This window comes from Lissotriton vulgaris, chromosome 6, assembly GCF_964263255.1.
Source record: "Lissotriton vulgaris chromosome 6, aLisVul1.2, whole genome shotgun sequence".
Classification (NCBI taxonomy): Eukaryota; Metazoa; Chordata; class Amphibia; order Caudata; family Salamandridae; genus Lissotriton; species Lissotriton vulgaris.
Genome location: NC_141694.1, coordinates 1,737,754,475 through 1,737,781,493, shown reverse-complemented (window position 1 = coordinate 1,737,781,493; position 27,019 = coordinate 1,737,754,475). Strand labels below are relative to the sequence as shown.

The 27,019-nt window shown below is 49.1% G+C and overlaps 1 protein-coding gene across 1 annotated transcript; it reads right to left on the bottom strand.

Annotated features, from left to right (window-relative positions):
- Nucleotides 1-173: 173 nt before the first annotated feature.
- Nucleotides 174-27,019, bottom strand: LOC147709397 (uncharacterized). Its single transcript, XM_086925975.1, has 2 exons — nucleotides 25,568-27,019; nucleotides 174-269 (listed from the first exon to the last, which is right to left on the bottom strand). The coding sequence occupies exons 1-2, from the start codon at nucleotides 27,017-27,019 to the stop codon at nucleotides 174-176; spliced, it is 1,548 nt and encodes a 515-aa protein (XP_086782101.1).

The following is a 27,019-nucleotide window of genomic DNA, read 5'->3' as shown; positions in this document are numbered from 1 at the left end:
GATAAATACTGCGTCTTATTTTATTTGTACATATTGCTATATAATTTTTCACCAATTAATTCGATTGTGATTTAATTCCAAGTGTACTGTTTTAGGTTAATAGACATTTGTGTATTATACCATACCATACACGTTGATTCATTGAGCAACCTTTGTCTTCCTCCCCCCTCCTTTCACTGATTTTTTCCCCCACTGTCATTTCCGCAACTGTTGGAATTGTCAGATTTATGTATGAATGGATGTTTGGATTTTGAACGACTGTGATATGTCTGATAAGTATGAATGAATATTGTCATATTGAATAATGGTGTAGTGTTTGATTGTATATAAAATGTAAAAAAAAATTGTAAAAATAATCACTAAAAATTGAATGAAAAAATCGCTATTAACTAGCAATATCTCGCAATTGAAATGAGATTTCTTCCTTTTTGAGTTCAATTTGCATTTGACTTGCTGTATTAGTTTAGGCAATTTTCTTTGTTATATAGTTATAGGTGCTTAGCCTAACTGATTAGAGCCAACTCTTCATTGCTAATACAGATCAAAGTAGGGCTAGGCACAGGGCTGGCTCCACGGGAAATGGCGATTAAGGTTGGCAATCCTGGGCGGATGAAATTTCCTCATAGCGGTGGTACTAGTGGTGTGACACAGTGGCAGTTGCATGCCTATGAAAAAAAAGAAAATGAAATCTGGTTTGTCCTCCGGAGCAATGCAACGGTACAATAGAGAATATAGCAGGTGACAGTACACTAGAACAGTGCCACATTGTAGCCTAACAAATGGTAAAGTATAACTACTAATTCGGTTGAAGTTCTCTGACATTAGCCATGGGTCTTTGTCAAGCAGAGTAAGAATATATCCTCGGATTTCTTCACCAGCCTGTTGCTATCACCTTATCCTCCCCAGCAAGTGTGTGGATTTATTGCTGTAATTTAGTCACACATCAATCAAAACCACATTGCCCGGGGGAAGAGGGTTAGGGTTTGGAAAATGGATGGGTACGGGGGTTTTTGGGAAAGGTTTTGGGAGACAAGAAAAAATAGCACAGCATGGACAAACAATTGTGAACATAAACAAATCTTTGGGTACAAACCTATCCATCAATTTTTTAAAGTGCATGCATTACTTCATGCATGTCAGTGAAAAGTAAGTAGTACTTTCGACAACTGTGGAAGAAAGAATGCGACAGTACAGGGCATGTGTGGAATTATTGATAACTATATTCAACATAAGGTCTCTGTTGCCAGATACCTGAGAGCCTTGCTGGTCACTATAAATCCATTCACAACACTCAATGGGGTTGGTCTGGAAGGTATAGTAGATAGAAAAGGAGAAATTGCTCTTTTTCTAGGTGTCCCCTCACTCACCAGGGTTGCCCCTTGGTGACATGCTTCATCATTTGGGCCATCCCAGTCCTCTACGGGCTGGGGCGTGCTGCGACTTGCGAATTACGTAGGAGCACTTACAAATGACTATGTGTGGTGCAGATGTGATAGTGGAGTGGACTAAGTGATGTGTTAAGGGATCAATTTAGAATCAGAGAGAGATCCAAGAAATGCAGTCACAGTCATAGAAAAAAACAATGGATACTGTATCTGTATGTTGTTGTAGTTGTCCTGTTGAATTTGGTAAGTAAGTTGCATGCAGAAAAAAATTCCTCTTATTAGCGGCACACCTCCATTCCATCTGACGCTTCGTCCATCAATGTTGGTGACCAGAAGACACCCTGTAAAAAAGCACAGCATGGACAAACAATTGAACATAAACAAATCTTTGGGTACAAACCTATCCATCAATCTTTGAAAGTGCATGCACTACTGCATGCATGTCAGTGAAAAGTAAGTAGTACTTTCGACAACTGTGGAAGAAAGAATGCGACAGTACAGGGCGTGTGTGGAATTATTGATAACTATATTCAACATAAGGTCTCTGTTGCCAGATACCTGAGAGCCTTGCTGGTCACTATAAATCCATTCACAACACTCGATTGGGTTGGTCTGGAAGGTATAGTAGATAGAAAAGGAGAAATTGCTCTTTTACTAGGTGTCCCCTCACTCACCAGGGTTGCCCCTTGGTGACATGCTTCATCATTGGGGCCATCCCAGTCCTCTACGGGCTGGGGCGTGCTGCGACTTGCGAATTACGTAGGAGCACTTACAAATGACTATGTGTGGTGCAGATGTGATAGTGGAGTGGACTAAGTGATGTGTTAAGGGATCAATTTAGAATCAGAGAGAGATCCAAGAAATGCAGTCACAGTCATAGAAAAAAAACAATGGATACTGTATCTGTATATTGTTGTAGTTGTCCTGTTGAATTTGGTAAGTAAGTTGCATGCAGAAAACAATTCCTCTTATTAGCGGCACTCCTCCATTCCATCTGACGCTTCGTCCATCAATGTTGGTGACCAGAAGACACCCTGTCCACTGCCTGCCTGGCGGATGCTGAATTGCGGCTCGCTAATGTGAAGCCTGACTCAATCCTTTTTTCCCCATTGCACAGACTGAAACCCGGCCTGTAATTATTCAACGAAAAACAGGAAGTGATATAATATTACAACACCACTGATAAATAATTATAAGGTATGTAGGCTGTGGAGTGCAAAAAGTCACACTTTGATTTTCCTAGTAGACAGTACAATATTTTTGAAAGTGCGTACTCTGTCTGAGTCACCTTTTGAAGGATAAATAAGTATGGGCAAATTAATGTAGCGGATCTTTCCCCTCAAGCTAGGTGTACTGTAAACTGTGTTTTAGAACAAAATTAGATCTTCCCAGCAGTGCTCCCACCCAGACCCTTACTAAAGCCTGTCGCAAAAATGTAGAAGACCCCCAATCAAATCTCAAAAAACGAGGCCTAGCAGAAAACTGGTGACAAAACGTACTTTGAAAGTAAAAGTAGGCCCAAATACCCCCTTACCCACCGTGGATTGTATTCAAACCACTTGCAAGCAACCAAGCAAAAGTATCCATAGCCAGCATCGCTCCAAGACTCGAAACCCCCCCCACCCAAACACATGCAATAGAAATACTGCTAACCCTAACATACCCTAAGTTAAGAATAGTGGCAAAGGCATTCTTTAACTATGCCAAATCCCCCCTTTCCCACCATGGATTTTCTTCAAATGACTTGCAACCAAAATTAAACATTCTCACGAGTGCTCTAAGACCCCAGAACTCAGTTTAAAAAATTTAGAACACCCCGAAACACATGCAATCCTGCTGCTATGGCTAACCCTAACGAACCCTACGTTACAAAAAGTGCCAAAAGGCTTTTCCGCGTGGATTTTGTCCCAACCACTTCTACCCGGTATTAGACCTTCCCAGGAATGCCCCAAGACCCGCCAACCCACCCGCCAAAAAGCATAACACCCCCAAACAGGCCAAAAGCAAAATCTCATACTTACAATATTTCTCGGCCTTCGGTCCAAATGCGCTGTGTAGCTAGGCCATAAGTCCGGTTTACCACCACAGATTTCCTGAAAAGCAAATGCAATCAAGATTAGAGTGTCCCAGCAGTGCTCCCAGACCCCGAAACTCACCCACAAACAGCCGGACCCCCCCCAAAGAGCACCTCAAAGGCAAGCAAGTCAGAAAAACACCAAAAAATTTCGGCCTCGGATTTGGTCCAAACCACTTTTATCCGGTATTAGAGCTTCCCAGCAATGGCCCCAGAGCCGTCAACCCAGGAGAAAACGAGTAGAAGACCCCCAAACAGCCAAAGAGCAAAAGTACAAAAATGGGGACTTAGTCATTTTTTTGCCAATTTCCCAAATCACTCCGCGCGCGCTCTGCAGCTAGGCCCTAACTCCCCTCTGCCACCATGGATTTGCTTCAAACCTCTTGCAAAGTAAAGTATCCATAGCCAGCAGTGCTCCCAGACCCCGAAACCCACCCACAAACACCAGGAAGCCCCCCAAACAGGCCCCCGAAAACGCTACATTGAGCAAAATGCCAGAAATAGCACACAAAAAATCAGCGTGGATTTTGTCCCAACCACTTCTATCCGGCATTAGACCTTCCCAGGAATGCCCCAAGACCCGCCAACCCACCCGCCAAAAAGCATAACACCCCCAAACAGGCCAAAAGCAAAATCTCATACTTACAATATTTCTCGGCCTTCGGTCCAAACGCGCTGTGTAGCTAGGCCATAAGTCCGGTTTACCACCACGGATTTCCTGAAAAGCAAATGCAATCAAGATTAGAGTGTCCCAGCAGTGCTCCCAGACCCTGAAACCCACCCACAAACACCAGAAAGCCCCCCAAACAGGCCCCCGAAAACGCTACATTGAGCAAAATGTCAGAAATAGCACAAACAAAATCCGCGTGGATTTTGTCCCAACCACTTCTACCCGGTATTAGACCTTCCCAGGAATGCCCCAAGACCCGCCAACCCACCCGCCAAAAAGCATAACACCCCCAAACAGGCCAAAAGCAAAATCTCATACTTACAATATTTCTCGGCCTTCGGTCCAAACGCGCTGTGTAGCTAGGCCATAAGTCCGGTTTACCACCACGGATTTCCTGAAAAGCAAATGCAATCAAGATTAGAGTGTCCCAGCAGTGCTCCCAGACCCCGAAACTCACCCACAAACAGCCGGAACCCCCCAAAGAGCACCTCAAAGGCAAGCAAGTCAGCAAAAACACCAAAATATTTCCGCTTCGGATTTGGTCCAAACCACTTTTATCCGGTATTAGAGCTTCCCAGCAATGGCCCCAGAGCCGTCAACCCAGGAGAAAACGAGTAGAAAACCCCCAAACAGCCAAAGAGCAAAAGTACAAAAATGGGGACTTAGTCATTTTTTTGCCAATTTCCCAAATCACTCCGCGCGCGCTCTGCAGCTAGGCCCTAAATCCCCTCTGCCACCATGGATTTGCTTCAAACCTCTTGCAAAGTAAAGTATCCATAGCCAGCAGTGCTCCCAGATCCCGAAACCCACCCACAAACACCAGGAAGCCCCCCAAACAGGCCCCCGAAAACGCTACATTGACCAAAATGTCAGAAATAGCAACAAAAAAAATCAGCGTGGATTTTGTCCCAACCACTTCTATCCGGTATTAGACCTTTCCAAGAATGCCCCAAGACCCGCCAACCCACCCGCCAAAAAGCATAACACCCCCAAACAGGCCAAAAGCAAAATCTCATACTTACAATATTTCTCGGCCTTCGGTCCAAACGCGCTGTGTAGCTAGGCCATAAGTCCGGTTTACCACCACGGATTTCCTGAAAAGCAAATGCAATCAAGATTAGAGTGTCCCAGCAGTGCTCCCAGACCCCGAAACCCACCCACAAACACCAGGAAGCCCCCCTAAACAGGCCCCCGAAAATGCTACATTGAGCAAAATGTCAGAAATAGCACAAAAAAAATCAGCGTGGATTTTGTCCCAACCACTTCTATCCGGTATTAGACCTTCCCAGGAATGCCCCAAGACCAGCCAACCCACCCGCCAAAAAGCATAACACCCCCAAACAGGCCAAAAGCAAAATCTCATACTTACAATATTTCTCGGACTTCGGTCCAAACGCGCTGTGTAGCTAGGCCATAGGTCCGGTTTACCACCACGGATTTCCTGAAAAGCAAATGCAATCAAGATTAGAGTGTCCCAGCAGTGCTCCCAGACCCCGAAACTCACCCACAAACAGCCGGAACCCCCCAAAGAGCACCTCAAAGGCAAGCAATCAGCAAAAACACCAAAATATTTCCGCTTCGGATTTGGTCCAAACCACTTTTATCCGGTATTAGAGCTTCCCAGCAATGGCCCCAGAGCCGTCAACCCAGGAGAAAAGGAGTAGAAAACCCCCAAACAGCCAAAGAGCAAAAGTACAAAAATGGGGACTTAGTCATTTTTTTGCCAATTTCCCAAATCACTCCGCGCGCGCTCTGCAGCTAGGCCCTAACTCCCCTCTGCCACCATGGATTTGCTTCAAACCTCTTGCAAAGTAAAGTATCCATAGCCAGCAGTGCTCCCAGACCCCGAAACCCACCCACAAACACCAGGAAGCCCCCCAAACAGGCCCCCGAAAACGCTACATTGACCAAAATGTCAGAAATAGCAACAACAAAAAATCAGCGTGGATTTTGTCCCAACCACTTCTATCCGGTATTAGACCTTCCCAGGAATGCCCCAAGACCCGCCAACCCACCCGCCAAAAAGCATAACACCCCCAAACAGGCCAAAAGCAAAATCTCATACTTACAATATTTCTCGGACTTCGGTCCAAACGCGCTGTGTAGCTAGGCCATAAGTCCGGTTTACCACCACGGATTTCCTGAAAAGCAAATGCAATCAAGATTAGAGTGTCCCAGCAGTGCTCCCAGACCCCGAAACCCACCCACAAACACCAGGAAGCCCCCCAAACAGGCCCCCGAAAACGCTACATTGAGCAAAATGTCAGAAATAGCAACAACAAAAAATCAGCGTGGATTTTGTCCCAACCACTTCTATCCTTAATTAGACCTTCCCAGGAATGCCCCAAGACCCGCCAACCCACCCGCCAAAAAGCATAACACCCCCAAACAGGCCAAAAGCAAAATCTCATACTTACAATATTTCTCGGCCTTCGGTCCAAACGTGCTGTGTAGCTAGGCCATAAGCCCAGTTTACCACCACGGATTTCCTGAAAAGCAAATGCAATCAAGATTAGAGTGTCCCAGTAGTGCTCCCAGACCCCGAAACTCACCCACAAACAGCCGGAACCCCCCCAAAGAGCACCTCAAAGGCAAGCAAGTCAACAAAAACACCAAAAAATTTCCGCCTCGGATTTGGTCCAAACCACTTTTATCCGGTATTAGAGCTTCCCAGCAATGGCCCCAGAGCCGTCAACCCAGGAGAAAACGAGTAGAAGACCCCCAAACAGCCAAAGAGCAAAAGTACAAAAATGGGGACTTAGTCATTTTTTTGCCAATTTCCCAAATCACTCCGCGCGCGCTCTGCAGCTAGGCCCTAACTCCCCTCTGCCACCATGGATTTGCTTCAAACCTCTTGCAAAGTAAAGTATCCATAGCCAGCAGTGCTCCCAGACCCCGAAACCCACCCACAAATACCAGGAAGCCCCCCAAACAGGCCCCCGAAAACGCTACATTGAGCAAAATGTCAGAAATAGCAAAACAAAAATCAACGTGGATTTTGTCCCAACCACTTCTATCCGGTATTAGACCTTCCCAGGAATGCCCCAAGACCCGCCAACCCACCCGCCAAAAAGCATAACACCCCCAAACAGGCCAAAAGCAAAATCTCATACTTACAATATTTCTCGGCCTTCGGTCCAAACGCGCTGTGTAGCTAGGCCATAAGTCCGGTTTACCACCACGGATTTCCTGAAAAGCAAATGCAATCAAGATTAGAGTGTCCCAGCAGTGCTCCCAGACCCCGAAACTCACCCACAAACAGCCGGAACCCCCCCAAAGAGCACCTCAAAGGCAAGCAAGTCAGCAAAAACACCAAAAAATTTCCGCCTCGGATTTGGTCCAAACCACTTTTAGCCGGTATTAGAGCTTCCCAGCAAAGGCCCCAGAGCCGTCAACTCACCCGCAAAGAGGTAGAACAACACCCCCACAAGTGCTGAGTCTTTCTTCATTGGGCGTAAACCAGCCCTCTGCTTTGATGGAAATAGGAGTCTGGAGGAGGAGGATAGAGGAGCATGTTCTTCTGAACTTGTGAACCTGAGGAATGCAGACTGCGGCACCTTCAAATCAATAAGCAAACAAGTGAAGACAGTTCTGCTGATGGGCTTGTTTTTGTGATTAGGTGATTAAAGTTTGAATTATATTAACTGTGCACAACAAAGAAAGACAGACACACAGGAATAAAAGTGAATAAGGACGAAAAAGAAAGGTATTGATTCATTGTCTCATTTTCAGGGCTCGGTGTCACGGTCCACGAATAAGAATAAGGCTTCGTCATCATACTCTGCGAGTTCAGGCAGGGTGAGCTCAGTGTCACCTGACAGAGAAGAAATTCCATCATCTATGTTGCTGTCCACCTCGTCTTCATCCGGCGTGCTTTCTCGTACTCTGTAATCTGGTGGTATGAGGTGCTGATTCATCTTGATCATTGTTAACCTTGTGGAATTTTAGTTTGCGATCTGAACATCATCTGCGCCAGCTTGTCACCTATGTACTACGTGCACGGCAGCCATTTTAGATATCATGGTCTCCCTGTCCACGATCGATCACCAGCACGCCTCTCTGACCCAGCAAGCAGCCTCCGCGCACCCTGGCTCCCCCTCCCTCCCCCTCATGAGCGTGACCCTTCTGCATGACCCCGTCCTTGGGAGTCACACCAGCGCCTGACCAGCACCTCCTCTCCTCCTATGAATGCCCCTCTGTTGATAAACCTTCCCTCAGCCCGATTGTCCACGCAGCATGAATACCACTCCTTTGATGACCCCTTTCCCCGTGTCCAGCTGTCCACACAGGTCTGAGGCCATCGCCTAAGCCGGCAGATATCATTCACTGCCCCTTATTGCACGAGGTCGCTCTCCTTCAAAGGACCCTCTATTGATCCAGGCCTCCCCACCCCCTGTGATTTGATCAGGCGCACACATCCTAAGACTCGACGGAACACTCAGCTGCGTGATGACCCCCTCCTCTTATCAGCAGGTTGAGGACCTCTATTGTGGGGATACATGGGGGTGGGATGGACACGAGGATTACGGGGATGTCTTTTCCTTTATGTCAATGTTCTGATTGTAATAAAGAAAGGTCACATGCCATAAACCAGTGTATAAGAGGCCAGGCCTCCGAGAGGCTGTTAGAGCACCTCGAGACGATACCTTGTTGTCTGATCTGATGTGTTCTGCTCCGTCGGAATAAACTTCTGTTTCCTGCCTTCTGGTCTCCGGCGCCTGCCTCATTGCTTGGTAAACTTGAATGGTACAAGGGCGGTTAGCGCCGGGCAAATCCTGAGAAAGGTCCTAGCCCTACCTTTTTCCACAATTGGCGTCCCAAAGCGTGGGGCCCATCAGCGACACGTGGATCCAGTGGGAGAGGTCCCGATGACAGAGTGAACGACTGCAACGATCGGGAAGAGCTCGTGTCCGATAGACCCTCGTCTGACAGCCGATCATCCGACCTTCACTAGTTCTGAACGGACCTCTCTCGAGTGATCTACGGTCCTGACTGGGAACCATCAGGAGTGCCGCGAACATCACGAAGGAGAGAGGACGATCGGGCGCTGGATCCAGAGGACAGGAAACCGTCCATGCGGTCCGGGTAAGGTCGTGTAAACACGACGAATTGAGGAAAATTGTTTTTGTTTGGATAATACTAGTATTACGCTTTGTTGAAACCTCTGGAGATTCGCTGTCTGCAAACGGAGAAAAACAACAGGCTCTCGCTTTGCAAACAGTGAAGGATAGGTAACGCAGACTTTTGTCCCCGTTGTAATCCGTCGTGCCTATCTTCCTCCCCCACTGTTTCCCGAACTGTCGTTCGTGGATTATTGTCTGGAGATTCTTTTTCTGCAAACAGGGAAGAACAAGGTCTCTCTTTGCAGGGAGAGAAAGAGTAGGTAACGATAACTTTTCGTGCCCACTTATTCTCCCCACTGAATTGTTTTGATTGACCGATTATTCGGTATTGGTTCGTTTGAGGTATTCACCGCCGGCAAACAACGGAGAATAGAAATATTCTGCCTAGTCTTTGCCCGCCGTGATAAGATAGGTAGTGCAGACTTTTGTCCCCGTTGTAATCCGTCATGCCTATCTTCTCCCCACTGGTTGGTAGCCTGTTTAGCCCGGACCGCTTATTAGAGATGAACCATCCAGCTCCACTGGAGGGCACCCCTAATAAGGACATGTTCCCTAAGTATGGACTAGTCGCTATAGCTTACACTAAACTATGGCATAAATATACGAAAAAGAACCCTGAAAGTCAGTGGCCACTGATAGGTTCCTTTATTGAAAATAAAATAAGAACATTAGAAATAGCGCTCCAGAAGAATAAGACCACGCCCACTATGCTCGACAGTATCGGCATGTGGCGCAAAGAAACGGAACAACGAAAGAAAAGAGAAGAAGCAAAAATAGGGAAAGAATTACGAAAGGCAGCCCACCTAGCCGCAAAGCAACTAGAAGAGGAAATAAAAGAAAGAAAAGAAGCTACACAAAACCAAGAATCAGGGTCAACAGGCCAATGCCCTGTTAGGACCCCCTCTGCACTCTACCCTGAATTGCCCTCCAAACAACGGGCAAACGATGAGTTACTGCTAGGTCCCCCAATCATCTACATGCCCCCTCCATATGCTCCCAGCCAACAAAACCTGCAAGCCCCGAGTGTGAGTGAAAGTGACCCTAGTGCTAGTGCACCGGCCCTCACGGCCTCCGCACCAGCCACATTAACAACTTCGTCAGACGACCCCGAGGCTAGCAAACAATCATCAGCCAGGCTAAGTAGGTTAAGCAAAGATGAGCGGGATGGGATCGACAAAATAGCAAAGACATTGGTAGAACGAAGGGAGAGCGAAGAATACACAATGAACATATATAACTCACATGCCGACAGCCACAGACGGCATTTCATCTTGCGGTTCAGCTACCACACCCTGAACGCGTATGAAGATAGGTATCAGAGTAAGGGTCCCGCTAAACTAACAACACTGTATAGGAAGATTGATGTTGGAGATGGGACTGAACGTGAGGCGACGGAACTCTTCATGCAAATGCTTGAGGTCTTCCGCCACCTCGCGGAACAGAAACCAGAAGCCAAGGTTACGGTCCCTGAAACAACCTCGGCAGAAGTAGCCAATACTATGATGCCTATCAGAGAAGCGGCTCCTTACTGGATCCCGCCACGGGGCCAGGGAACGAACGATGATATTAATAATGAAAATGCAAAGGGGAGGGTTGTGTACAATTGGGTTTACCAACCATGGGACCGACAGGATATCCTAACCTTCAAACAAACCCTGCCCGATTTAAGAAAGAACCCGACGGCATTTTATACCGAATTAGGCACAGCCTTGGGTTCGACAATAATGACTTTAGCGGACATTGACTTGTTCTTTGGGTTATGCCTGCCAGCTGATGTGTGGAAGCAAATCCGGAAGGCTGACCACACGGATCTGTTTGGACATACCTGGGACCAACTCGGTAAACTAGATAGACAGCGAGAGCCGGGGAGTAAACCAGTGAAAGACATACTGGAACTCCCAGACAAACTAGTTCAGAAATTAAAAACACTGGTCCCGGAAAGAAAAGTAGACTGGTCGATAGTCACGGCCTGTCGACAGAAACCCCAGGAAGATGTGTCAGAATACTTCTCCCGATTCGAGACAGTGTTCTCCGACTACAGTGGCCAAGACATGACCACCGCAACCGGACAGCACCTGTTTGTGCAAAATTATGTAAAGGGACTAACACAAGAAGTCTCCCAAAAACTGCAGACGAGTGAGAGTAGTTGGGGGGCCTCCAAACCCGCAGCTATCCTTCAGATGGCTCAGTATTACGAGCACCAAAAGAATGAGAATGATAGGGCGTCCGAGAAAAAGAAGAAAGATTTAAAGGAAAGGGTAATGATAGCCCAGATACAGGGTATAGCGGTAGGACGGGAACCCTAAAGGGGGAACTACCAATCAACCACCCCCAGAGATCTACCTCCTAAAGATCACACCCCAACATCCCACACTGGACGTAGAGACATTAGCAATGACCAATGCGCCTTCTGCAAAGGGTTCGGCCATTGGAAATCCCAGTGTCCGGTTCTGCTAGAGATGAATAGAAATAGGGATTCCAGGGATGTAGCAGGTGGTCCAAGGAATAGAGTACAGGGACGAGGGAACCCCAACGACACCAACAATGACAGATCAGGGAGACTGAACACATTTGACCGTCCCCGACATAACCAATATCAGCTATCCGAAGGTGACAATGCCCCCGATTTTGCATAGGACTGCCAGGGGCAAGGGAGGGATCCAGTCGAGCTCTGTGTTGACCAGCAAGGTCCTTATGTCACCGCTAAGGTCCTGGGTACAGAGTCTCCATTCTTGGTAGACACTGGGGCGACACGTAGTGTGTTATCAAAACGACTGATTCCAAGGGCACCCTTGTCTGGCTCACACATAACGTCGATAGGTTTCGATGGAACGCCCTCCACTAACCCCCTGTCCGTACCTATTACCTTTGACCTAGAAAATAACACCACTGACGCGACATTTCTACTCTCCTCCAACTCCCCTGACGCCATTATGGGCATTGACTTACTGAAACATTTTCGAGCTACCATTAGGTGTTCCCCAGATGGAATACGAGTCATCCTGTACGACAACCCAGACATGTCCAGATCCCGCCCCCCACGACACATGTGCTCCATAACTGACGCTGACCTGTCCCTGCTTGACACCCTACCTCCGTACCTGTGGGCCAAAAATGACTCTGATGTGGGGCGAATGATGATTGATCCTATTCACATAACTGTACGACAGGACGCTATGCTCCCGAAACTCCCGCAATATCGGATATCGCCAGAGGGTGAGAAGGCACTGGTAGCGATCATTCAGTCTCTGGTAGATGCAGGAGTGGTTGAAGAGGTGGTTAGCAACGTCTGCAACAGCCCAATCCTGCCTATTGTTAAGAAGCAAGGTGAAGGAGATGAGAAAGCGTACCGCTTCATCATCGACTTGCGAGAGATTAACAAAGTGGTTGTACCCCAATATCCTGTAGTCTCCGATATCACCACCATTCTGACCCTCATCCCGTCCACTGCCACCACCTTCACTGTTATCGACCTTAAGAACGCGTTTTTCTCTATCCCCATTCATCCAGACAGCCGTTATCTCTTCGGCTTCACTTTAAAATCCCGCTCGTACCGATTTTGTAGAGCTCCCCAGGGGTACACTGAAAGTCCCAGCATTTACAGCCAGGCCCTCAAAAGGCAGCTAGATGCCTTCCAGCTACCAGATGGAGTGGTGTTGATCCAATATGTTGACGATATCCTTTTGGCAGCCGACACCACCCCGCTTGCAACGACAGCCACCGTCCAACTCCTACACTTTCTTGCAGAAAATGGCCATAAAGTCTCCAAAAAGAAGTTACAGTTCTGTCAGCCACAGGTGACTTACCTAGGCCATCTTCTGTCCAAAGAAGGGAGGAAACTTACACCCGACCGAATCCAAACCATCCTAGACACCCCCATCCCAAAAACACAAAAGCAGGTCCGCTCTTTGGTTGGCCTAACCTCTTTTTGCAGACAGTGGTTGCCTAATTACAGCCTCATTGTGAAACCATTACTTGCCCTGCTGACCAAAGATGTCCCCTCCCCGCTTCCTTGGACCGCTGAGTGTCAAGCCTCCTTTAAGGAATTACGGGATGCACTCTGCTCAGCGCCTGTCCTAGGAACCCCGGATTACTCCAAACCCTTCTCCCTCTTCACCCACGAAAGGGAGGGATGCGCATTGTCTGTCCTAACTCAATCAATTGGTCCTAAGCAGCGCCCTTGTGCCTACTTCTCCGCCACTCTTGATCCTGTAGCCAGAGCTTTGCCTGCCTGCCTTCGAGCAGTAGCCGCCGCTGCTGTCTCTATCCGTCAGAGCGAGGGAATTGTACTTTCCAACTCCCTCACAGTGCTAGTACCCCATGCAGTCGACACCCTCTTGAACCAGACCAAGACCCAACACCTGACTAGCGCACGACTGACAGGGTATGAGTTGACTCTGCTTGCACCCCACATCACACTAAAGAGATGCACGACTTTGAACCCTGCCACATTGTTACCCCTGCCTGAAAATGACCCCGACATTCCTCCCATCCACGACTGTGTGACCCTCACGGACGAACAAACTAGGAGTAGGGTTGACCTCCGAGACACTGCTTTTCCTGACCCCGATGGAGAGCTATGGGTAGACGGCTCATGCATCAAACTCCCAGATGGCACCACTTCAGCTGCCTATGCAGTAACGACAGCCCGAACAGTAGTTGAGACAGCCTGCATCACACAACGATCTGCCCAGGCAGCAGAGCTGATAGCCCTCACCCGAGCATGCATCATAGCCGCAGGGACCACCACGAACGTATATACGGACAGCCAGTATGCCTTCGGAGTGGTCCACCATTTTGGGCTCCTGTGGAGGGAGAGGGGATTCCTGACGTCCCACGGCACCCCGATCCTCCACGGAGATCTAGTCTCCGCTCTGATTGAAGCAGTTCTCCTCCCCAAACGATTAGCGGTGATAAAATGTCAGGCACACAAAAGGGTGACAGACTTGGTCGGACAAGGGAATGCATTGGCCGACATCACTGCACGAACCACAGCTGAGAATAGGACGGTGACACGCATGTACATGACCAGGTCACAAGCAGAAACATGGAGTGACACAAGGATAATGATCAGAGACATACAGTCGGCCAGCACCCCTCACGAGCTGACTAAGTGGGCAAGGGTGGGTTTGAAGGATGAGGAGGGCTGTTGGCGAACGAAGGATGCAAGCAAATGGTTGCTGCCCGACTCATATCTGATTCCCATACTGACAATGGCTCACTCCCCCGCACACATAGGATCTGCACCCATGATCGAACTCATTTCCAAAGTCTGGCATAACGACAAAATCCCTGACTCAGCCAGACGCCTAGTTCAGCAGTGCCTTATCTGTCTGCAACACAACCCCGGGAAAGGAACTGTAGTACCCCGGGGAGGGTTTGGGACCCCCAATCACCCCTTCGAGGTCCTTCAGATGGACTACATCCAACTAGAGAGATGCCAAAGCCTGAAGTATGTACTAGTCATCGTGTGTGCCTTCAGCAAATGGGTAGAAGCCTATCCAACCCGTGACAACACTGCCATGACTACTGCCAAAGTACTACTGAAGGAATTCTTCCCTCGCTATGGCCTTTGTCGAATTCTATGGAGCGACAATGGCCCCCACTTCATAGCTGAGGTTATCCAATTAATCCTAAAGGGGTTGGGGGTGAAGCAACGATTTCATGCGGTCTTCCACCCCCAATCCGCCGGTCTAGTGGAACGCCATAATGCCACACTGAAGCTGAAACTGGCAAAAATAGTGGCCACCACTGGACTTAACTGGCCGGATGCCCTCCCACTGGCATTGTTATCGATGCGCTCCACTCCCACCAAGCACCATTTGACCCCCTACGAGGTCGTGTTTGGGCGACCGATGAATCTCTGGACTGCTCCCAAACCGACCTCCATCCATGACGTCCCAGACGTCCTACTGTCTGATTATTTGTGCAAGTTAACTAAAACGTTGTCTGTCATTCATCAACAGGTGCAGCAGGCCATCCCCGATGCTTCCAGGGGCCCCGGCCATGACATCCAACCGGGAGATTTCGTGTTGATACGAAATTTCCAGCGAACCAAGAGTCTGGAACCTCGGTGGACGGGCCCCTGGCAAGTGCTGATCACCACCCGAACGGCACTTCGAGTGGAGGGGAAGAAGCACTGGCTGCACGCGCATCATTGCCGGAAGGTCTCTGCAAACCTGGCCACAACAGAAAACGTCAGCGCCCAAGAAGAGCTCCTGAGCAAAGACCGACCGATATTGGACTGTTATTCCGCTACTGAGGCACTCGAACTTGCAAAATTCTCTGATCCCACTGTGCCATCCAGAGAAGGGTATTTCCTGCGTCGAAAGGAGGGAGTTTCGGCTAAGTAGGCCACGGACTAAGTTAAATCTCAGAACGGTGACCTAAACACAATCAAGGGTTACCGGAAGAGAAGCTAAACGAAGTCTGTGGTCCTGCCCACTACCGAGCCCCTTGAAGGTGATGGAAGCGCCAGATAAGAAGATGATGGAAGCGCCAGATAAGAAGATGATGGAAGCAACAGGAAATACCCAGTATAGAAATCCAAAAACTGACAACTTGCACAAATCAAAGACAATCGCACTCTTCATTGTCTTCCTCTTCTGCCTCCTTCTCATGACCTCCTTCTGGATTCTGGAGGAAAGCACACCGGCTCATGAGGCATTGCTACCTACTGTACAGCCAACACCCCTGAAAGAGCATCACCTAATCTCTCTGTCGCCCCAGCTCCGAGAAAGGCGCAGGGAATTCTGGAACAATTCCTTCGTGCAACTGTTGCACCAACACAACCTTGCTGCAAATGCTACGAACTGCTGGATCTGCGGGTTGCTCCCGCATGCCACTGGACACTCCATCCCCTTCATCCCTTCACCCTTCTCAGTTCACGGCTCTTGCCTCGCCTGGTTGATCCTCATGCAAGAGAGCCACAAGGACAACGCCACCTCCAGCCGGACAGTGTCACACTTCTACTCTGGGTTCTGGCTGAACAAAACAGGAAAGACCCCTGCTGCCCTGTGTCCTGCGCTCGCAGGCGCCACCTTCATCAAAGACATTCCAGCCAAAGAACGAGTCGAAGTACAGGTGCTCCACAATCCAGCCAGAACCACCTTCACTCATCTGCAAAAACAAACTACCGCCACTCTAACTGTGGCCCTGTCTGTTATCAATGTCACAGGTCTCGTGTGTCTCGAAGGCCATGGAACGCAGCTGGTGGGTCACAGCGCCTGCCGAATCACCAGAACATTGGACTCAGCTGACCCCCCTTCCTTTGTTGCTTCTCCGAACATGTACTTTGTATGTGGCACCAAGGCTTACACCTGGCTCCCGAAGGGTTGGAGGGGTATCTGTTACATTGCCTTCGTTCTTCCACCCACATATGTAGCCCCTGCCAACCATCACCGGCAGAGGCGTGCAGACGACCTTGGACAAACCGACTCCACCAGAGCACAGTTCCTGGATGCAGCAAAGGGTCTTGTTCCTCTGTGGGGCCCAATGGCAAACAGCCGTGCTATCCGACACCTGACCCAGGCAGTAGAAACAACGATCAACATCACGGCTGGCATCCTCGCCAACAACACTGCGGAGCTTCAGGCGGTCCGCCTCGTGACCCTTCAAAATCGTCTTGTCCTAGACGTGGTCCTAGCCGACCGAGGAGGAGCATGCCGCATCATCGGATCCAGCTGCTGCACCTACGTGCCAGACAACTCGCCTTCAGTCTACAAAGCCATTGAACACCTCCACAGACTGTCCTCAGAGGTTCACCAAGAACAGGAAGGATGGTCGCTTGGGAGCTGGTTTTGGGACACTTTGAAGAATTGGGGTTGGAAGTTGTTTTCCTTCGTGCTGATACCTGTTGTGATATTATGTGGGTGTTGCTTAGGTATCCAATGTCTGCCACCTTTGTGCGGCCTTGTTTCTAACTGTATGTGCCCAAAGACTTTGGACTTCCGAAATGAGCACATCAGCCCCCTCTATGAAGTAGAAATACGTGGCCTTATGGGGATAAATCCGAACTGACAAGTTGGCGAGACATGTTAAAAGGGAGGACTGTGGAATTTTAGTTTGCGATCTGAACATCATCTGCGCCAGCTTGTCACCTATGTACTACGTGCACGGCAGCCATTTTAGATATCATGGTCTCCCTGTCCACGATTGATCACCAGCACGCCTCTCTGACCCAGCAAGCAGCCTCCGCGCACCCTGGCTCCCCCTCCCTCCCCCTCATGAGCGTGACCCTTCTGCATGACCCCGTCCTTGGGAGTCACACCAGCGCCTGACCAGCACCTCCTCTCCTCCTATGAATGCCCCTCTGTTGATAAACCTTCCCTCAGCCCGATTGTCCACGCAGCATGAATACCACTCCTTTGATGACCCCTTTCCCCGTGTCCAGCTGTCCACACAGGTCTGAGGCCATCGCCTAAGCCGGCAGATATCATTCACTGCCCCTTATTGCACGAGGTCGCTCTCCTTCAAAGGACCCTCTATTGATCCAGGCCTCCCCACCCCCTGTGATTTGATCAGGCGCACACATCCTAAGACTCGACGGAACACTCAGCTGCGTGATGACCCCCTCATCTTATCAGCAGGTTGAGGACCTCTATTGTGGGGATACATGGGGGTGGGATGGACACGAGGATTACGGGGATGTCTTTTCCTTTATGTCAATGTTCTGATTGTAATAAAGAAAGGTCACATGCCATAAACCAGTGTATAAGAGGCCAGGCCTCCGAGAGGCTGTTAGAGCACCTCGAGACGATACCTTGTTGTCTGATCTGATGTGTTCTGCTCCGTCGGAATAAACTTCTGTTTCCTGCCTTCTGGTCTCCGGCGCCTGCCTCATTGCTTGGTAAACTTGAATGGTACAAGGGCGGTTAGCGCCGGGCAAATCCTGAGAAAGGTCCTAGCCCTACCTTTTTCCACAACCTCTCCACATTTTTGGGCGATAGGCGGCTCCGTTTGGAAGTTACAATGCCACCAGCAGCACTGAAAACACGTTCAGAAGACACACTTGCGAGTGGGCAAGACAAGTAGTTTAAAGCCAGGTTGGAGAGCTGTGGCCACAATTCTTTTTTCCCATGCCAATACGCCAATGGGTCAGCATTAACATAGACCTCTGTTGAGTCATTCAGATAGTCCTTCACCATCGACTCAAGGTGCTCCTCCAAGGTTCCTCCACTTTGCTTAGCTGTTGCTGTGACCTTTTGAGAACCAAACCCAAGCCGAGCTAGCCAATCCTCTTCAGCCTCCAATGTTACTGTTGTGTCTGGTGGTGCAGATGATCCGGTTGCCGGTCTCTTTAACGGCTGAGAGGTCACTTGTGCCGCAGCCACAGGTGCAGAAGTGGATTGTTGTGACTGGGGATGGCCTGCTGATGCTGATGTACTGCCTTTTCCTTCAATGTTCTGCCGTTCTCTTTCAAACCTCTTGGCTGAGGAGGCTAGCCACTGTTTGTACTTTGTAACATCTTCATCAGCAAAAGGAAAGAATGCTTGGCCTGCCAGCGCCTTTTTGTAGCGTGGATCCAGAATAGTAGCACAAATGTAATGCTGGTTTGAGTGGATCATTTTAAGACGTTCATCACCTTGTAGGCGCTCTAATAATTTCTCCGCCAGAACAAAAGGGTCTTGGTTTTTTTCATCTTTTTGAAACACAGAACACACCTCCTTCAGTTGGTGCTCCAGCATGTACAACAATGGGATAGCTTTTCCCAAATTACAGTCCTCCTTGCTGACTGCACGCGTGAAGAACTCAAAAGGACGAAGCATGCGTGTCAGGCTTTTAACTATGTCCCATTGCGCCGCACCCATCCTCAGGTCCTCCTTCTGAGCTGTACCCTGTGTTAAGAAATAGTGATTGAGTACCGTATACTGCTCATACAGACGCTCAAGCATGTAGAAGGTTGAGTTCCAACGTGTTGCCACCTCCTGGATGAGTGCTTTCACTGGCATTTGACGTTCATATAGCAGGCTCCTCAGATGCTTCCGGGCCTTAAAAGAATGGCTGAAATGTTTGCACATTTTTCGGCAGGTGTCCACTACCCTGTACGCTGCACTGTCTTTATCACTCAAGAATTTTTTGACAACCAGGTTTATACAGTGCGCCAAACACGGCACTCTGAAATACTCACCCAGCTCCATGGCCTTAACTACATTGGTGCCATTATCCGTGGAAACATAACCAACCTCATGTTTTTTTGGGGACAGCCAGTCAAGGACCTTTGTGTTAAACACATCCAAAATGTTTTCTGCTGTGTGTTGTTTCTCCAAACCAAACATGTTTCCGAGCAGCTTTAAAAACTTGGTCCGGGTCAACACCAGCGTTTAGCTTTGCTTTAACCCCTGAAAAAGAGACCCAGTGTGCAGTGATGCACATGTAATCAGCGCCTGCGCCACTGGTCCACATGTCTGTTGGCAGATGTATAGTGTGAACAGCACTCTTCTGCAAAGCTGCCCCAATCACCTCCAGAACATCTTCATGTAGTGCTGGAACCGCAACTCGGGCAAAATAGAACCGGCTAGGAACCTTCCATTTAGGGCAGAGCGCTGCCTCTAATTCTAGAAAACCAACCCCTTCTACAAAAGAAAAAGGGAGAAGGTCCAGAGCTAGCATTTTAGCCAGCTTAGTGTTATACAGACGCGTCAGTGGGTGGTTGCGTTCATATTGCGCTTCTGTAAACAACATCTTTTTAATGTTGCCCTGGACCAAGGATTTACGGGATGATGATGATGATATCTTCGACCCAGTTACGCTCGCTGATGAACTTTTTCGCATTGGTGTATCACTCTCTCCCACACTCTTAGTGTGGCTCACATGGGGTGTGCTGCTGACAGGGGTACTGGGTGTAAGTGAAGTGTTTGACACGTCTTCTTCCTCCTCGTCATCATCAGATGAAACAGCATTACGTGCAATTCGGGCTTCCTTGATCGCCTGTAGGTGCGCAAACCATTTGACAGCGTGCTTTCTTTCAAGATGACCTCTCTGGCCTCCGGTACCATAGTTGGAACCAAACTTACCACGACTAACTCGAAGCTTACAAATGCTACAAATGGCTACGTTTTCCTTTTTTGGGCAAACACTAAAGAAGTCCCAAACTGCAGACTTGAAATGTCTTTGGGGGCCGGAGGAGGCGGCGATACTGGTGGTGGTGGTCCTGCTGCTAATGCCAGATGAAGTGGAGGATGTGGATTGCCGAACTTCAGTACGTTTTGCACTTTCACCACCACTAATTGAGGTCGAGGTGGATGGAGGTCCCTTCTGGCGACTAAGAAATATGGAAGCGGTAGGTGTTGGTGTACTAGTTAACTCCAATGATTGTGGTGTTTCTTCCATTGCCTCCTCGTCGACATCATCATCACGCTCAGCAGCTTCTCGGGATAGGGTCAAAATGTCTCTTTGCTGCATGCCCGCTGGGGCTGCAGTGACCTTTATGATGACTGGCTCGTCGTCGTGAGAGGCTTCATCAGCAGCAGTATCTGTCACTTCTTGTTGAGCCTCATCACACTCCATAGCTATGAGTTTTTCGACGACCTTCCTTTTACGCTTAGGTATCTTTGTCAGATCATGGTGTGCCTCACTCTCAGACTGCCGTGATGGTTCCCAATCTTCATCCAGATCATCAGAAGGAGGTGGGCTTGAAGAAGATGTAGACACCCCCAAGATCTTTTCCTTGCTAGGGATGTGGAAGACAATGAATGATCATCAGGAGGAGTGGCTTCCTCAAATGATACCTCGGTTTGATTGTCAATTTCCTGATGTGCCCCTACTTTGGGAGGAACAACTATTGTGGGCACTTGTGACACTCCATGCACCTCTGCTTGCGCATCTCCTTGCGCTGCCTCTCCTTCCACATGTACTTGGGCTTGTACTTGCACATGTTGTTGTTTTTGCGGCTGTGGTTGTTCAACACTTGTCAGATGAGTTACAACAACCTGTGTTGATTCAGGGACATTGCTGCTACTTTCTTGCGATGAGCCAACATCACTGGTCGATGGTGATTGAAGAAGTACACTGACTGCCTCTGAAGCACTCAAGGGCTTTGACTTAAGTTGGCGTGGTGGTGGAGGCACTGAGCCCAATGGAGCGGGGGTGCTGCTCCCAGCTTGGTCCCCAGCAGATCCCGTTTTTTTTTTTACTCCCAAAAAACGCGGCGGCCGGCACACCAGCCTCCTTGGTAACTTGCTTCTTCTGCTCCTTACTAGCAACTTTCTTGCTAGAGGAGCTACGGAGACCTTTTTTTGGGGCCATCTTCTTCAGAGCAGGTCAGAACAGCAGGCCGCAGTTGCACGAGTTGCAGAGTTGTCTGAGGCCAGACGTGACGTCGCGTGACGTTATGCTGCACACACACACCGCTGCAGGACTTCTTCCTGGCACTGGTGGTTCTCTTGAGTCTTGTGCACCTAAAAGCAATGGAAGACAGAGGAACATCAGTTCAGGTATACACCCCAAAAAAATCGAAAAAAAACAGAAAAATCAGCACAATCCCATGCCCTCCATGATGCTTAAATTCAAGACACCCCACAGAAAGACGAGGCCCATGCAACACTCACTAGTCACTACCCCTGGTGAAAAGGCCACAACAACAGGCCAAAAAAACGAAAATCACAGAAAAATCAGCACAATCCCAAGCCATCCAGCCCCTCCATGATGTTTAAATTCAAGACAACCCACAGAAAGACTAGGCCCATGCACCACTCACTACCCCTGGGCATAATGGATGAAAGCTAGGCAAAATGGGTGCAGGCCTGAGAACACTGCCTGCATTCAAAATGGCCCCCTCCCTCCCAGCACATGGCCAGGGCCTGTAGCAGCACTCAAAATGGCCCCCAACCACATGGCCTGTCCACAACAGGCCAAAAAACGAAAATCACAGAAAAATCAGCACAATCCCAAGCCATCCAGCCCCTCCATGATGTTTAAATTCAAGACAACCCACAGAAAGACAAGGCACATGCACCACTCACTACCCCTGGGCATAATGGATGAAAGCTAGGCAAAATGGGTGCAGGCTTGAGAACACTGCCTGCATTCAAAATGGCCCCCTCCCTCCCAGCACATGGCCAGGGCCTGTAGCAGCACTCAAAATGGCCCCCAACCACATGGCCTGTCCACAACAGGCCAAAAAAACGAACATCACAGAAAACTCAGCACAATCCTAAGCCATCCAGCCCCTCCATGATGTTCAAATTCAAGACAACCCACAGAAAGAATAGACACATGCACCACTCACTACCCCCTGGTGAAAAGGCCACAACAGGCCAAAAAAACGAAAATAACAGAAATAACAGCACAATCCCAAGCCATCCAGCCCCTCCATGATGTTTAAATTCAAGACAACCCACAGAAAGACTAGGCCCATGCACCACTCACTACCCCTGGGCATAATGGATGAAAGCTAGGCAAAATGGGTGCAGGCCTGAGAACACTGCCTGCATTCAAAATGGCCCCCTCCCTCCCAGCACATGGCCAGGGCCTGTAGCAGCACTCAAAATGGCCCCCAACCACATGGCCTGTCCACAACAGGCCAAAAAAACGAAAATCACAGAAAAATCAGCACAATCCCAAGCCATCCAGCCCCCCCATGATGTTTAAATTCAAGACAACCCACAGAAAGACTAGGCCCATGCACCACTCACTACCCCTGGGCATAATGGATGAAAGCTAGGCAAAATGGGTGCAGGCCTGAGAACACTGCCTGCATTCAAAATGGCCCCCTCCCTCACAGCACATGGCCAGGGCCTGTAGCAGCACTCAAAATGGCCCCCAACCACATGGCCTGTCCACAACAGGCCAAAAAAACGAAAATCACAGAAAAATCAGCACAATCCCAAGCCATCCAGCCCCTCCATGATGTTTAAATTCACAACAACCCACAGAAAGACTAGGCACATGCACCACTCACTACCCCTGGGCATAATGGGTGAAAGCTAGGCAAAATGGGTGCAGGCTTGAGAACACTGCCTGCATTCAAAATGGCCCCCTCCCTCCCAGCACATGGCCAGGGCCTGTAGCTTCACTCAAAAGGGCCCCCAACCACATGGCCTGTCCACAACAGGCCAAAAAAACGAAAATCACAGAAAAATCAACACAATCCCAAGCCATCCAGCCCCTCCATGATGTTTAAATTCAAGACAACCCACAGAAAGACTAGGCACATGCACCACTCACTACCCCCTGGTGAAAAGGCCACAACAGGCCAAAAAAACGAAAATCACAGAAAAATCAGCACAATCCCAAGCCATCCAGCCCCTCCATGATGTTTAAATTCAAGACAACCCACATAAAGACTAGGCACATGCACCACTCACTACCCCCTGGTGAAAAGGCCACAACAGGCCAAAAAAACGAAAATCACAGAAAAATCAGCACAATCCCAAGCCATCCAGCCCCTCCATGATGTTTAAATTCAAAACACCCCACAGAAAGACTCAGTGCACCCACCACTGAGTACCCCTGGGCAAAAGGCCCCAAAACAGCCCAAAAATCGAAAATTCCAAAATTGTAGTTGCAGCAACTGTAATGCCCCAAACAAACTTACTTGTGAAATTTCTAATCCAAAAGTGATCCAAAGAAAGTCAAAAAGGCCTCAAATCCAAATATCCAGCAGCATCCACAAAAAGTAGTCCTTCCAGCTCCAGATCCAAATGAAAAGTGACCAGGAGATGTTATGTTATGTTATGTTAGTAGTTTTTATAAGGCGCGCAGCTGCCCCAGCCAAGGGGCGTCCCGGCGCCTGATCAGGTACCACAACACAACAAATCGATGCTGGGAAGGAGAGGAAGGAATCAGTCAGCGATTGGGAACAAAAAAGTTTTTATGGCGCGCCTAAAGGAAGTAAGGCTGTTCAAGGCTTGAATATGGACAGGGAGAGAATTCCATAATCCTGCCGCTAATACTCGAAAGGAGCGACCTCCCATCCTACTCAGTCTAAACCGTGTATTGACCGCCAGATGGAGAAATTCCGATCTAAGAGACCGCGTAGGAACATAGGAGGAAACAAGCTTAGCGAGGGGAGGAGAGGAAAGCTTCAAGATTCTAAATGTCAGGCAGAGAGCCTTAAATGTAATTCTCTGTCTGACCGGCAGCCAGTGGAGAGAGGTCAAAACTGCAGAGACAGAGCACTGTCTAGGAAGGCCAACGATGGCTCGCGCCGCGGCATTCTGCACCCTTTGCAATCTAGTAGCCTCCGCCTGATTCACTCCGAGCATCAGCGCACTCCCATAGTCCAGCCGAGAAAGAATGGAGGCTTGGACCACCAGTTGCCGAGTAGGGGGGTCGAAGAATTTAAGGACCGGTCTCAGCCCTCGCAGAATACCATAACAGGTAGCTGCAACCTTCTTCGTGTGGCTGGTGAAGGAGAGTGTAGGATCCAGCCAGACCCCCAAGTTCTTAACTTCGGCAGCTGGGATGGGAGTCACCCCCAATTCTGGAGGCCACCACTGGTCTCCCCAGAGCTCCGCCTGCTTTCCTAAGATCAGGACCTCGGTGTTTTTGGCATTTAACTGCAGACAGTTAGTTCGCATCCAATTTGCCACGGCTATGAGTCCTGCACGGAATCTGGGAGCGTTCACCTCGGGATCACCGCTGAGTGTCACCGCCAGCTGCGTGTCGTCGGCCTACGATGTCATGGTTAGGCCACATTGTCTGACGACTGCAGCCAGCGGTTTCACATAGTGGGGCTCAACGCAGAGCCCTGCGGAACCCCCAGCCCCAGTGGATGGAAAGAGGACTGACAAGGTGGAATAGCCACTTTAAAAAACCGGTCCGAGAGGAAAGAGCGAAACCATTGGAGAGCAGTCCCCTCAATTCCCACTCCCTCCAAGTGCCGGATCAGAATGTCGTGAGACACCGTGTCAAACGCGGCGCTCAAATCTAACAGGAGGAGCGCCGCTGTCTGCCCAGCATCCAGCACCGTTCGCAAGTGCTCGGTCATAAAGAGCAGTGCAGTTTCGGTGCTGTGTTGTGCACGAAAACCATTCTGGCTCTGGTCTAGAATGTTATTTCGAGAAAGGTGGGCGGACAAGATGGAGTACACGTGTGCCTCAGTGACCTTGGCGGTCCAGGGCAGGAGGGAGATGGGACGGTAGTTTTCTGGTAGTAGGGAGTCAAGGTTAGGCTTCTTTAAAATTGGGCTGACCACTGCCTGCTTCCAGGAAGAAGGGACCACACCCGATGTGAGCGATAGATTGATCAGATCCAGTATAGGCTCACGACATAGGGGAGGGAGAAGTCTGAATAACTCTGGCTTCAGCGGATCTAATGGAGAACCGGATTTAATTTTGAGGCTCAGAGTATCGAAGACCTCGTCAGACATTACTGGCAGGGAGGACAGAGTTTCATGAACCGTAGCTATCACACCAGTTTGCTCAGCATTGGGCACAGATGACGTAAATCCTCGGTAGATCGCCTGCACTTTCTCCACGAAAAAGGATGCCAGACTTTCACAGTGAGAGTCCGTGCAGATTTCCACCGAGGTGGCCCGTTTCCCCATAAGGTCTTTGAGAACCTTAAAGATTAGTTTAGACGGGTTGGGGCTATTCTGAAACTCGAAAGCATAGTGTGCGGCCCGGGTTTGACAGATTGCCCTGTGATAGATCTTAAGCTGGGCAAAATACAAAGATTTCAAGGTGGGATCAAAGGATTTCCTCCACGCCCTCTCAGCTTGCCGGCACGTTCTCTTAAGCTCGGCAAGAGTATCATTATACCATGGGCTGGGAACTTTAGCATGGCATTTCGACCAGCGCATCGGTATAAGAGAGTCAAGGGCGGCTAGGACCCAGTTACGAAACTGCTCGTATCCTTGTTCCACATTCAGCAGATTGCCCAGGGGCTGCGCCTCCAAGATCTTATAAAACTCCTCCAGTTTGAGCTTATGCCAATTTCTTTTAAGGATCAGTCTGTCCACAGGTTTAAATTGTGGGTCATCTATAGGACATGAAACTTTAACCAGCAGATGATCAGTCCAGCCTACCACCATCGGGTCAGAGACCCTAGCCCGCTCCAGTGTGGTAAAGAAGGGGTCAAGGATATGACCTCCTGTGTGGGTAGAGGAGGTAACTAGTTGGACCATTTGCATGGCTTCAAGGTCCGCTAGCAAGGTATTAATAGGTGCTAATGACCCCTGATCAAAATGGATATTGAGATCGCCTACGATGTTAAAATTAGCACATCTCGGAGCTAAATAGCTGACCACGTCAGCAAGAGCGGCCTTGAAGACAGTGTCATTCCCTGGCGGGCGGTAGATAAGCATACCGCTAAGTGTAAACTGATGACTGAAGGCTAACTTAAAAGAAGCGCTCTCACCAAGTGGTAAGTCGAGAGCTTTCCATTCAGCCGGGAAGCAGGATTTTATCACCATAGCTATGCCACCCCCTCTAGAAGTGCGGTTAAGAGTGAACACTGTGTAGTTGGAAGGGAATGCCAGATTGATTATTGCAGTGTCCGCATCCTGAAGCCAAGTCTCAGTGAGGAAGATGAGGTCAGGAGAGTCCTTTTCGATCATGTCACGTAAGGACTGATGGTGCTTGACCAATGATCTCACGTTCAGACTCCAGATGCTAAGTACACGCTCAGAGATATTAGTACGTGTATTAGGGGCATTCCTTTCCACAGAGCGCACCCCAGACGGGATATCAAGTGACAAACTGCCACAGGCACAGTCATAAGGACCCGACAACGTGTGCACAGGATCATGAACACACACCGTGAGCCTCTCTCTAATAGAAAGCAGAGCGGCGCGATTGTACCTGAGCGTCAAGGTATTCTGCAT